We start from the raw sequence: 14,481 nt of genomic DNA, 5'->3' as shown, positions 1-14,481 counted from the left end.
TGACACGAAAAACAATGCTTTCATTGTTTTATAATAAAGAATTTTCTCTTCGATGCAGTATACATCATGAGGATACCTCGGATTTTGTTAGTGCTTTCTCCATACATGTTTCTTATCTGACCGAGACGGTCAATTGGCCTTGGAAGGAGTTTTTGTTGAACGAGGGAGGTTGTAAATCATCAGACCCAGCACAAGAACTCCTGTTCCAATGAGAAAGAACGCATCCAAGCTCGATCCTCGGGGAATCAATGGCAGCGGCAGGGTGAAAATATAGATGGCAATAGGAACTGAAATTATCGGATGAGATGAACAGAACTTTAAAATCACAAATTGAGAAATATTGATTGGAGAGAGAGAGAGAGAAAGAGAGAGAAACCTGATAGGGTGACTGACAATGAGGACACTACTGCTGAGGAGATCTTCACCAGGCTGAGCAAAGATATATTAAATGACATGTTCACGAGCATATAAACAAGAGGCAACAGAGGCGCTCCTTCACAGCCTGTAAATTACACGAGAAAAAAAGATAAATTATGCCGCCATCATAAAATAAACAAATCAAGGAATAAAATGTAACTATGTCCCATTAGGTGAACTCCAAAGTTAGAAAAAAATTTGGGTCCTTTGATTTTAAAGACGTTCAAATTAAACTATGGACTAAGATGAACGCTGAGCACCAAAAATAGATTAAAGACAACAAAATACATGAACTTCGTTTGTCCATGTATTCCAGAGGCATCACTCCGACCACAAATATATTTTTTAAAAGGGCTCCACACAGAAAATACAAATAATTAAATACAAAGCCGATAATAAATAACTGCAATTTGAGTAGCTTCATAAAATTCATTCAAAATGATACAGCTTCTGGGCTGTAATTGAAAACTTACCAATTTCACTGCCACTGTTGAGAAAGCACCCAGCTCCACGGCTCATGTAGCCTGGGAGCTCAGCAAAGGGAATTCCCTTTAGATTTGAGAGAAAGGGAAGAAGCAAGAAGACGAACAGAGCCTGTGTATGAAAAATAGGGATTAACATATTTTTTGGAACATAAAATTATCAAACTTTTCCATTGAATTTTCAGTAAAGTAGTAAAGGTGATGTGGTCACCTGAAATGCCGATCCGAAAGAGTTGACAACAAATATGTCAAGTGGCTTCCCCTGATGATAATGAAGATCTAAATGCATCATTATCATTGTAGCAAAAGAAGAATTTACAAAAAATTATAATTCAAATGAATTCTAACCTGAAGACGCTTTGCAGCATCAAGGAATATAAACTCCTGTCAATAAAAGTAAGACAAACCGCTGAAACCGTAAGCTTATCTCATTCTTCATCTTAGACAAGAATAAAATATACCTTGATAATTGAAGCAGCAGCTTGAAATGCAGTTGAAGCTATCATTAATAATGGCCAAAATAACCCTTCTTTGGACAGGAGTTGACCACCAGACAATCCACTGGATTTAAGCATATAATGGAACCAGAAAGAAAGTTAATGCTGGGAAAAAGGACACTCAGTGACTGATAAAAAATTCTGTGCATAGGGTAGAATAATCAGTTTTGCACATCCGTTCTCCAGATTACATCAAAAGGTGACAACCCTTGAAAACCTAAATTCCCTTAACCATAGGTTTGTGAAATCTTTTTTTTTTGAAGAAATAGGTTTGTAAAATATACCTGGACAAGGCTATGATCACACCCCCGGCTACCAACAAGCACCCAAGAATTTGATTAAATGAATAGTTTCTTCTCAAGATAATAGAAGAAAAGACAAGCTGCCACACCAAAAATGCCTGCAAAAAAACTGCATTATTAGCCTGTAAGCTACTCGAGCTAAACACAATGAGTTGAACAATGCTTTTTAAAGAATTGTTCGAGAGAAACCAACTTTCTATAGCATGTCTTTTTATTGGACTCAATAAAATAAACTTACCTGGGTTAGAATGGGAATGACAGGTCCGGGAAGCATCGCTGAAGAAAGTTACGATCAGTTCACCAAAAATGACGAGGAAATAGTAAACCTAGTAAAATACCAACTATAAGTTATAGTAAGTTTTCTCTGGTAGGTAGCTGAATGACTTAAAAGAAGAAATAATTGCCTAAACAAAAGAATATTCGAAGTTTTCACATTTGTAAGAAGATTATTAAGGTTACTTTCATGCTGGAAACAAGCAATAAATCATTTCCTTTGGTTGTCACAGAATTAAGATAGTTATTTCTGTTCTTAATCAGGTGTTGACGAACAGTTTCCAATTAAAAGCAGGCGCTGGTAAATAAAAAATTGACACATTTAGCCCCCACGTAGTCCACAGTGAATTCTGCAAGGATCCTAAACCCCTGCCACGGATGTTGTAGTAATTTCATTTTCATATTAATACCCATTATAAAATCTGAAGCGTTCATCTAAGAAAATCAGTCAAGAATTTTTTAAACTAGGAAGACGATTCTTTCGAAGGGCTACAAGCACCATTCCAAGACCATTTCCCCCTGGATACCCGCTCACGGTCTCTATCCGGTTGCTCCGCCACCCTCTGCACCTAACCTTCATCTCCCTTCTCCTTTGAATTACCATAGATTATTTCAGAATCTGACTCCCATTTTCCATTCTCCGAAATGAGAAAAATATCCAAATCGTACAAGAATTGTAACATTAAGAGTTTAATGCCCATCAAAATGATGAAAACCAAGAAAAATACCTCCTGCAGACATCCCTACTGCGACTCCAATGGCTTCTAATGCTCCAACAGCCAAGAAAGGAGATTTCGGCAGTGAAAGCATTTCTTTGGTTACAATACCAAGCCGACAACGGAAGTAAAGAATCGACATATATACAGCCACATATCTGAAGAAGAAACAGGTCACACAGAGGCTTGAATAAACATGTGGAGAAAGAACACGATTTCTTCAGACAAATCTGCGAAATTTCCTTAGAAAACCATTACATTCGAAAATAGATTCTTCTGAAGGCACACTATGATAGTCAATTGAGCCCAATAACCTGTGAAGGAGATTAATGCAGAAAAGGAGAAATCGAGGAGTCCAATTTCTCAATCAGAATTTTAGTTTTGCCATGAATTTTTGCCGCACGAATCAAGAGAAGCTATCAGTTACCGTGCGGTTTACAATTCCTCATCTTATCAAAGCAGAGATGCTACTGTTTCCTATCACTTTCATATGAAGAAAATCCAAGAATTTTACTTTGACAGCAAAGTCACAATTTCGCGAAGAAAAATGTAGGCACATAGAAATCTGATCTTCACGAAAAAACCACAAAGCCCTGACATTATCAAGTAAAAGGTGCGCAAAAACATACCCGAATGTGGTCAACTGAGCCAAGAAAAAGGGGAATTCCTTCATAGGAATCAACGCAAGCTTGTATAGCACACGGTTCGCCACCGCTAAAACAACAGCAATCGCAGCCCCAGAAAGGATTCTCATATCCGGATCGCCATAACTGGAGGTGCCAGGATTTTCCATGGCAGAGGCTCGGGGAACGAAAAACGGATTTTTTTTCAATTTTCTCTGCCTAACACTTCCAATTCCCAACGGAATATCGTTTCCTCGATTGAATCTGCCAACATGGGGAGGAATCGTAGAGAAACGCGCTGAATTCGCAAGCACGACCGGAGGCGCGAAGATCGTTGACAGTAATTTGACTCTCGAGCGGGAAGAAGATCGAAGACCAGAGTAGAGAGGCGAAAAAGAGGTTGAAAGTTCCATGAGGACGGAACGTCTCAAAGTCTTTCTGGGTCGGATTGCTTTTTAAAGGTCGTTGAACTGCTCCAAAAATCTTTGAAAGTTCACAGGAAATTCATGATATTCAAACCAGCCTTTGGCAAATGTATATTTCTAAACATAACCCTTTAGCTATGTTATGTTGTGTTATGTTGTGTTGTGTTATGTTATGTTATGTTATGTTATGTTATGTTATGTTATGTTATGTTATGTTATGTTATGTTATGTTATGTTATGTTATGTTATGTTATGTTATGTTATGTTATGTTATGTTATGTTATGTTATGTTATGCTATGCTATGTTAGGTTAGGTTTTCGTATGTTGAGTTGTGTTATGCTATGTTAGGTTATGGTATGTTATGTTATGTTTGTGTTGTGTTATGTTAGGTTGTGTTGTGTTATGTAATGTTATGTTATGTTATGGTGTGGTATGTTATGTTTGTGTAGTGTTATGTTAGGTTGTGTTGTGTTATGTAATGTTAAGTTATGTTGTATTATGTTGTGTTATGTTATGTATTATTATGTTATTTTCAGAAGGATATAAGTGATTAGGCTTGGAGTTTGATGTACATATCCTTGCTCCACTTAAAATTTTATTTCATGAAGAAGCCAGAGATAATAGCAGGGTATTCTACGCATCATGTGAGGTGGAAATGTTTATCCGTTAACTCCCTCAATTAATTAACTTCCTATTCAAAGTATCTTAACCATTTGAATTTTAAACCTCTGACTCATTCTAGTAGATATCCCAGCCAGTTGGAAAATCACATTCATATCTAAAACAATAATTGGTATTTGTTTAAGCAGTTCTTAATCTATTCAAATTAACTTTCAAAAGTTGTGATTGTTGGTTCAAGGATATGATGGACTGTTTCTGGTGAACTTATTTAGTCATGCCAAATTTTCCAAAAATTGAATGCATACGTTCTCTTTGAGAGATAGGGCTTAATAAAAAAATACTTTTACCCATTTGTGTATAGGCCTCGGTGAAACATAAGTAAACATTGCAAAATTTGAGAATTGGAAACAAAGGGGGTTATCTTTGTTTCGTTTTCCGTTTGTATTTGTTTTTTTACTATTGCACTGATTTCCCAGTAATCAGCTTAAGTTTGAAAATTAAATTTCTGTGAGCAGAAAAACCAATAACCAAGGAAATAAAAGAAAAATAAACATAGACAATAGAATTATGAAATATTTTTTAGACATGAAAAAATACAAAAAGGAAAAGTTCAAATTATTCCTGAAACATTGGGTTCATAGGTTTCAAAATTTATGCATGAGATGGTTAATGTGAAGAAACTTATATTTGAAAGCTGGTTCGGGTTGATCCAATATTTTGATAGAAAAAAGTAAGCAACATGGATGAAGTTTAAAAATATATCTAAAGTATATTTTGCGAACTCCTTCCGAAAGTATTTGACACCGGATAGAGACTTCCACACTATTTGATCAACATATTAATAGAAAACTTCATTACATCAATTACCAACTGTAAACATATTTGTTCGTTCCATAAAATCAAGCCAAGGAATTATAAGGAAAATTTTCCCATCAAGATGAAGCAACGGATATTAATAAGCTCCACCATTTGAATTCAGAGTCTTATGAATTTGTTTTTGAAATAAAATTTAATCCCTAATGTATTAAAAATATACTTTCATTAAAATTAATTTTAAAAGTTCCTTAATTTTTTGGTCTTTATCAATAACATAACAAATTTTTTTCATTCAAATATGAAACACTAGAGATTAATAAGATCTATCATTAGAGTCCAGGATCTTATTCAGTTGTCTATCAAATACACATTCATAACCAATTATTTCAAAATAAACTTATTTCACTTATGTTAAAATTTTCCTTAGTTTTTGCAAATAGACATTGATTTAAGGCCTTTATCAATAACTTGAATAACGTTTTCTCCTCAAGATGTAATGATGGAGATTTATAAAATTTACCATTTAAGTTCGGAATCTTATGCATTTGTTTAATAAATAAAGATTCATACCTAATCTATTCAAAATAACCTTTCACTAAAGTTAAGTAAAAAAATCTTTAGTTTTTTTTCAAATTAACATTAATTCATGGCCTTTATAGATAATAAATCATTCACAAGAAATTTTTTGCTCTTGTCACTATTGACAAAACTTATTCTTTATATACAATTCAAAGATACATTACTTACCATAGAGATACATTCTTCAATTGGTTCTAATACAAGAGTTTCATCTTCCTCATTGTCATCTACTTCAACATCATTCTCAGAACGTTTGAAGATATTACTTTAGGCACAATGTGACGGAATTCCTCAATTTTATCATCATATGATGACATGATAGATGATCTATCTATCTTGACATCAGATTTGTCATTAGAACAGCCAAAAAGTTGGAGTGTGGTGGGTGACCTTGATTATATCCCATCTTATTTGAACTGCAAATATTGTTATTAAAGGGGGAATTAAGCAGCTCCATTTTCCCTTCTTTAATTTTCTCCACACCTTTTGCTACTCTCTGAAACTCTTAGTTTAGACATTTATGATTTATAACAGTATGTTCTGGTTTTATTATCAATAGGTGAAATATGTTCTTATCAAATAATACTAATATTAATTTTCTATAATTTTATAGTTGTTTATGTAGTGAGTAAATTTGTATCATCACGGAGTTGTTTTTATAGGGATTACTCTCCATTTTTTAATTCAAAGAAAAAATAGTAATCAATAGAAATCAAGGGCGGTAAGGAAAATGAATATATTGAAATTTCCGCTGCCATGAAAAGAGGAAGAATCTGCCAAATGCAGAAAAGAGAGAAGACAGGATAATAGACAAAAGATAATAGAAGACAGAAAATAGAAGAATATATAAAAAGTTAGAACAATAAAATAAAGATAAGAGAATAATTGAATAAAATAAAATATGAAAAGTGAAGATAAGAGAGATAGGAGAATAGAACAGGAGGATAAAAAACAGAGACACAATGAAGATAATGAAGAAATAAGAAATATTTAATAAATTGATATTAGACTACAGAAGCAGAACATAGAAAATAAGGGGAAGAATAGGACTATCTCTAGAATAACCTCTTATTTCTGCTACGATTGAAAAACTACAGTTTGCAATAGGGAGGGATAGGATAAAAGTTTGATGGATAATTCTTTGGAAAAATCACATACAATAGTTAGGGATGACATATAAAAGAAAAGAGAATAAAAAATTGGGATTTTGGTGAACAAGGCATTGCTGATTCTGAAAATGAACTGTAGAGACAACAAATGACCTCTGCATAATCTGTTAGTATATATGTATAATCCTTCATCTACTCAAGAACCTATAATGACTTAGGGTATGGTTAGTCATAAATCATTAATCTGTCATCCACTTAGTACTTATGTATGACAGGGATCATTAAACAACAAGTTCTTCGATTTCCCTACTATGCTGTCAATGAGCTTGATACATCTTTGTCCTTATGTCATCCTCTCATACTGAGGGGGACAATCTCATTGTGACAACTCAATTACCTCTACGTATCTGTTGCTATGTCCGAGGTAAAACACGTTTAGAGTCTGTGGCACGGGACTCATCCATCTAACCAAAAACATGGTCATCTATGCATAAGAGCTCCTTGGTGTGCCAGGTCAATTGAGTATTTATAAGATCATAACATGGATAAACTAAATTGATGTTTAGATGTAATAGAATTCAAAGATTCCTACAGATCCATTAAATGAAATCTTTCTCTAAAGACCATCCAGAATGTGCCCATAGTGTCTCTATACTAATGTTGATAGGTGATAAACGAGAATTTTGGATAAATAAGTTGTTTAAGGCTCTGATTTATACAACAATGTTTATAAAACTTTATTTTCTTAGAATAGGGCAAGTTAAGGGTTGAATCCTCAAGGAGCAGGTAATGAGAGAGTAAATTGTAATTCAAATATATTTTGAAATAACTTTCTTTGGTGATTTTATATATTTTTGGATTTTTAACTATTTTGTAAAGAGAAGATCAACTAAATGATAGAAAACTAGTCAAAACTATTTAAAAAAAATAAAATAAGTATTTATGTTGTTTATTATAACCTCTAATCATTTATCATGATTTTTATGAATTTTTCTAGGGTAAGAAAAGCTTTATCATAGTGGAAGCAGTCCCAGCCCATCAGAAATGTTGTCGAAGCCTACACCAATGTCATCGACAGTCGCTAGTTGGAGCCCAGGCCATACCCACTCGCACGACCCCTATTTTTTGAACCTTTGTTTTATTTTTGTTTACTTTGTTTGTTTTAAAGGGGGCCCTGTGCTTATTCCCCCCCCTTTGGACCTCTTCTAAGGGGCCCATCACCATACCTATATAAGGCATGGAATGGGTGCTCTAGAAACTTAGTCGGACTTTATTTTTGGAAAGAAAAACTCCACGATCGTGTGAAAAAAGAAGGTAAGAGAGCGCCATTGCCCCCGCCGCCAGATCGTTGCCACCACTACTGGTTGCACCGCGCCCTCGCGACCCCCTCATACAGCCGCTAGCTGGCGGATCGCCAACGTCTGTCCCTGGTCACGCCGGGCCCTCACGACTGGCTCGCATTGCCGCTGGCCGTGAGTCGCCACCACCCGCATCCAGTCACACCGTTCGCGCCCACCTGCAACCCCCCGTCGAGCCACCGAGCCGCCACCCCACCCGTGCCACAACCGGCGCACTACCCGCTTGAACCCCGCGCCACTTCTCGCATTGCTCGTGCCGTGTGCTACCGAGTCGTTGAGCTACGGGAATCCGCCGCCGCGCCCACCCTAGCCTCACGACACCGATTCGCTCAGCCACTGCCATCCGCCACTACACTTGCCCGCGCGGGATGGCCGTGTTGTGCCATGCCCGTGCCACGCCTGTGCCGCGCTCGTGCCGCCTATGACCACCAAACAAAACCGCGCCCGTGTTGCGCCCGCGCCGCCTGTGACCGCAGTACAAAGCCGCGCCTACGTTACGTTCATGCCGCCCACAATCGCTTTGTCGTCGCGGCTCCCACGCCCGCACTACGCTTGCACCACTTGCGAGTGCTGTACCGCGCTGTGCACGCCTCTCGAGACCGCCATGCTGGTGACACACTTGCGCCGTGCCCGCCTTGCTGCTACTGCCGTGCTGCTGCACATGCCCTCGCTCGCGATGTGCCCCGTGCTGTCGCCCGCGCTGCTCGTGCTTGCGCCTATGCCCATGCTGCTCCTCTGCCCATGCCTGTGCCCATGCCTATGCCCGCGCCCGAACCCCGTCTGCATCTCCCGCGCCCCTGCCGCTCCCACGTTGCCTGTCGCTCCCGCTGCCGTCGAACGTGCCTATGCCCACGCCGCCACGTGTGGTTTGCTGCGCTATCACCACCTTGCTGCATTGTTGATGCCTCATTGCACACCGCCGTGCCTCGCGCTGTTACTGCCACGCCCCGTGCTCCTGCCTCACCTTCTCTACTCCAGCGTCTCATCTCTTGACTTGTGACACCATCACCAGTTGAGCGACGCAATGTTCGTGTCCGACACAGCTCCATCGAATCCGCCTGCCTGGCTCCTGTAGTGACGAGTATTTCAACATTGGAACAACACCGCCAAAGAGGTACCTCGCTCCCCTAGCTCGCCAAGTTCATTTATCTTCTGTTGTATACTTTTCTGCTGTACTCCATCACGCTCGGTTTTAGAACAGGTGTGAGGATAAACCACCACGAGAGATTTTACTCGAGTGAGTTCTTAGGCAAGGGCCTAGCCCATCCATTACGTGTGAGCGCCAACGGACTTCGTCCGCTCGATGCCGTAGTCGCCATCGTCACTCTGATGAGGGTCAGGAGGTCATCGACATGGTCACCGGTTTGTCACCTGGAGCTTGGGGCTCGGTGAAACCCCATGAGTCGGGACTGTACTTACTCGCACCGAGAACATCGCATCACGTAGTTACATCTTCGTAGGTTATTACCCGTTGGACGACGTCACTGATTACGTCTCACATCACTATAAAGATAAATATAACAATAGGCTGCATTTCCCGTTGTGAAATTGTGGCAGAAATGAGTAGTCGACAAAAATCACTATAACTTTTGCTATTGGAGGAATTTTGAGCACCCTTTGATGCGTTGGAAAGCTTGAAGTCTAATAAAATCAAACCTTCAGGAGATCACACATACCTTGTTGTCACGTCCCCCAAGGGCTAAGTGGTGTTCCTTCATCAGGAATCTTGATCTCCCTTGAACTCTGTCTCCCACACACTTGTAGAACAATAATGGATCAAAGAAATCTGATACAGTAGGCCTCGAGCAACAAGTTGGGAACTGAAATCTAAGATAAGATAAAAAGAGAGGGGAGAAGAGAATAAATAGAAGTGGCCTAACTCTTCTGGCCATTGGATCTAATTCCAAGGGATTGGAAGGCTAGGATTTCTTGATTTCCAGCTTGGACCCACGCGCCCTCAGATTTGAAAACAGACCATTCAAATTCAAATTGTGGGTTAGTTCCACAATTCTTGCCGTTAGTGGACCCAATCTTTAAGGAGGTTTGAATGGACTTCAAGAATGGGCTTCTTGTGTATTGGGCCTCCTCTCATTATCCATTTGATTTCTAATTTCCTCCAATTTGTGTATCAAATTTACTATAATATTTACTTACGTTCAGTTTATCAAAACTCCAAGAAGATGTGAGAAATCTACTTGACTTTAAAGACACAAGTGGGGTTAGTCTAAAAAATTAATCAAATATGTAAAAAATAGAAATTAGGAAAATAAATCATAAATCTATCACTTTATCCTTAAATGGTGAACAATGCTAGTGAAAATCTAAAAATATTTGGTAAAAATTAAGTATAAAAGCATAACTTTACTGACCTAATTTGATGTTATTAATAGGCATGACCTTTCTCACTCTTTCAAATGTATGGACATGGTACACATTTCAAAGAATAATCATGGGAATATTTAAACCATGAAGCTTAAGAAACTAGATTTCTAGAACCTTATAAAAAATTACCATAGGGAAGAAGTGGCTTCTACCTGGACGCGAGTCACAGAAGTTAACTACATTCAATTTGTTCTTCTAAAACCCGTCCTTGAGAATCTGATAAACTCATAAATAAAAAAGTTGTGGCTACTCTTAACAATAAAGTCTGATGTCTAAGAGGATTTTTTTTTTCAGATTAAACATCCATTCCTTAAGCATTTTTCCGTGACAGGAAAGTTGAAAGATCGAGTAAATGAATGTAGTTCTGTGATTGAAAAGTTATGTAATGATCTGTAGGAAATACAATAATGAGTGTTTTTCTTATGAAAATAAAGTTGACAAGTTGTGAAGACCAAGGATGTTCCGTGCTTGAAAAGTTAGTAGATGATCCTCAGGAAATTCTTCTTTGATAAGAATATAAGACATAGTGTTTAGTTTGGATTGAAGATCAGCTACAACAATTTTATATCCTTTTTATCTCTAGTTAATATGTCAATTTTTTTATCAATAATATCCACCTCATTAATCTTTTTTTAGCCTCTTTCAATTTAAGCCAAAACATTAATCTTGATGGTCAGAAAAGTAACTATGTTAGTACCAAGCAAACGAGGCCTACCACTTTCTAAAGCAACATCATTAGCAAATAGTTGAATGATTCTTGTGCGCATCAACTAAGGTCTTACTAGCACAATAAATTGTCATGGGCTTATTATTTGTTTTTACCCAAGATTCGTCCTATAGAAAAATTAGATGCATCATACATCAATTAAAATGTATGCTTCACTCTAGAGCTTATAGAATTGGCGCCTGAATTCGTGGGTCTTTGATTTCCTGAAAAAAAATATTGGGTAATTGGTTAATGATGAATTAAGTATTATTGAATTGAAATTGGTAAGGGTATATAAAATTTGGAAAATCCTTAATAAAACTCTTGTAGAAGGATTTGTGGCCAAGAAATAGTCTAAGTTATTTTAAAATGGTGGAGACAAATAGGTTCTTGGCACTTCAATATTTGGCTTGTCCATCTTCAGACGATGCCATTTCCTTCATGCACAATCAAATGATATTTTTTGCACTTTAGTATTGAATTAAAATAAATATGAAGATCAAGCACTAGAAAGGTTAGATAGACATGTCTCAACGGAATCTCCAAATCTGAAAAACTGAAAGATATTAAAATATTCTGAGAACATATGAAATCATATAATTTCGCATTCATACAAACTTTAAAGGCCCTTGAGCAGTGGATAAACCAAAATACATGTTAAAAAACAAAATTTCAGAAAGCCCAAATAAAGTTAGTTTTTTATTTGTCATTAGGATTACTATTAAACTAAGTGGAAATTTTTTCGGAATGTTTTAATAAAAATTGATAAATGAAAAAAAGAGGATAATGATCTTTCCTGCTTGATAGGTTAAATTTCCTTTCATCAATGTGAACCCTAGAATGAGGGACCAATCCATTTTGGAATTACTCTATCTATTTATTATGCTCTACGGTTGCTCCTATTTTCTTAGATACTATCTGTAAGAGACTAACTCATGAGCTATTCAAAATGGTATAAATAATATCAGCATTTAAGCATTCAGTATATAATTTTTAAAATTTGTAACATACCAGGAAGGTCTCCAATGACTTTGTCAAGGTAGCTTAATCCCTTTGGAAAATATCATGTTTCATAATATATGATGTCAAAGTCCTCTAATATCATAAATTATATTTCTTTTGACAAGTCAATGATAGCTTTATAAAATTAAGGGATCATGCTTTTCTCGAGCGCTAGGTACAAGGAAATCATAAAAACTGAATAATGATTAGAATACAAACATGCATATTTTAAACAAGAGGGTAAATGTTTCAAGCTGTTGTAAGTTTAGAGGTTTGAGTAACGGATTCTAAATAATTAAGAGGTTCTGATTGATGGTGTAATTCTTGAATATCAAGAAGATATTGCCTTGGTATTCATCATTATCCTAACCTACATTACATGGACAAAGCTATTCATGAGCTTACCAATGCTTGCACTTGTCCTTATTCCCACCTCGAGATCAACAGTTGCTTTCTCTTAATATGTCATAGTATTTTATGTAAACAAGAAATGAGTGAACCAAATCTATATTTTAATAGCTAAGATTACTGGTTAAATTCATTTATCCCATAATAAAATCAACAATAGATGTAGACTTCCAAATTCTTACTAGTAAATTTTCTATTTTTCTATCCGGTTGTCTAACGGATCCATCACCTAACATATAGAAGGATATCCAATGACTACTTCATGAGCAAAGGGGAAAACCTGCAACCAATTGTGCAATATCAATGGAAAATTAAAGCAATACGTAAGTCACCAGAGGTTATCACTATTGTAGATCTATTGTAGCAGATGATCCAAGAAAAAATGAGTTTCAGGTAAATATATATTATCTACTTTATGAGTTAATGCTAATTTGTGGTATTTGGAATGATTCTTCCCTAATGTTACCTTGCTTTTCTGTCTGTCTTACAAGATTCAATACAAGCAAGAGTGGTATTCATCACTAGGGAAGTATGGGACAAGTATGTTAATCAATACTCAAATAGGATGAATTTATGGACCTTGATTCACTAGGAAGCACGCATTGTGGGAGAGCCTGTTCTTAGAAATGGTTAACGCGCAGCCCCACATCGATGGAAACACCAAACTCTGTGAAAATGACTTAATCTAAGAGATGAGACATTTATTAGACGATGATATTAACCAACAGTGATGCCATCTCTCTCATAATCAACCTCGAGTTTCATCGTACAGTGATTGTTACAAAGATCTCACAATGACTAGCCTCATTGAATGGATGTTAATATGTGTAGGGGGACTTTTGTCATCAATCATCATCATGCCTAACCACAAATCTTATTTCACATCATTAAACGCCATAGGAAGATGTGAACAAAGGTGTTCAATGGAATGAGATAAATTATACGTTGTGATACTAAAGTTCACAAAAACTATTTTAGAGGCAACTAATCTTCGTTTTATATAAGGTTTATTGAGTCAGTCATGTCGGATAGTTGAAGCATGTACATCATTTGTCAACAAAGTATACTTAATTTTAATTCTAATTAGTACCAGGTCATCATTGATAGTTCAATTGGTATCAATGAAATTTCCCAAGAAGCACTGGGCCAAATAAAAAAACTACCAATAGAAGCCCCACTAACATGTTATTAGGTTGAAAAGATTAATTTATGAGTGCATTTTGGTCCTAGAAGGTTCCTACTACAGAAAAAAGTAGAGTGGTGAGTATTATATGATGATCCCCACTTTACCACCTTCTCAAGGAGCTGATCATACTTGGATATATTATTCATACTAAGTAAATTAAATGTTGGTCGAAGGTATCTATTTTTCAAACTCTAAATGTAAATATTTCCTTTGTTTAATCTGGAAGGAAGCCAATTTGTGTGACTTGATGAACTACACAGCAAATCATCTTCAATCTCTCAGCTCTAAGAGCCTTCTCTTACCCACTAGCTTCTTGCTCATAATAGTCATCTCATATGCCAATTGATTTCTGTTTCCCGATTAAATGAATGAAATATCTACATTAAGCAGTTGGAAAATGGGTACACACTTCTTGTCAGCCTCACTATCATTTTTCGCGGTTTATCTTCTTTGTCCAATTCTTTTATTTTTGTAACCTATTCTTCTCCAATTTGGATAATCAATACAGAGGGGAAGTTTCATATTATACTCTATCCCTACATATAGTTTGATTGATTTAGCCAGGTGAGGAAGACGGA

At 36.7% G+C, this 14,481-nt stretch overlaps 1 protein-coding gene across 1 annotated transcript; it reads right to left on the bottom strand.

The window, feature by feature from the left end:
* On the bottom strand, positions 1-3,747 carry CLT2 (CRT (chloroquine-resistance transporter)-like transporter 2). The gene is made up of 10 exons (XM_078581167.1): positions 3,317-3,747; positions 2,700-2,845; positions 1,937-1,974; positions 1,681-1,796; positions 1,361-1,460; positions 1,248-1,283; positions 1,111-1,161; positions 891-1,011; positions 377-502; positions 1-287 (listed from the first exon to the last, which is right to left on the bottom strand). The coding sequence occupies exons 1-10, from the start codon at positions 3,721-3,723 to the stop codon at positions 130-132; spliced, it is 1,299 nt and encodes a 432-aa protein (XP_078437293.1). The 5' UTR covers positions 3,724-3,747; the 3' UTR covers positions 1-129.
* Between the last annotated feature and the right edge of the window lie 10,734 nt (positions 3,748-14,481).

Source organism: Wolffia australiana, chromosome 9, assembly GCF_029677425.1.
Source record: "Wolffia australiana isolate 7733 chromosome 9, ASM2967742v1".
Taxonomy (NCBI): Eukaryota; Viridiplantae; Streptophyta; class Magnoliopsida; order Alismatales; family Araceae; genus Wolffia; species Wolffia australiana.
Note: the sequence above shows the minus strand (reverse complement) of the source record. Positions and strands in the feature narration are given on the sequence as shown.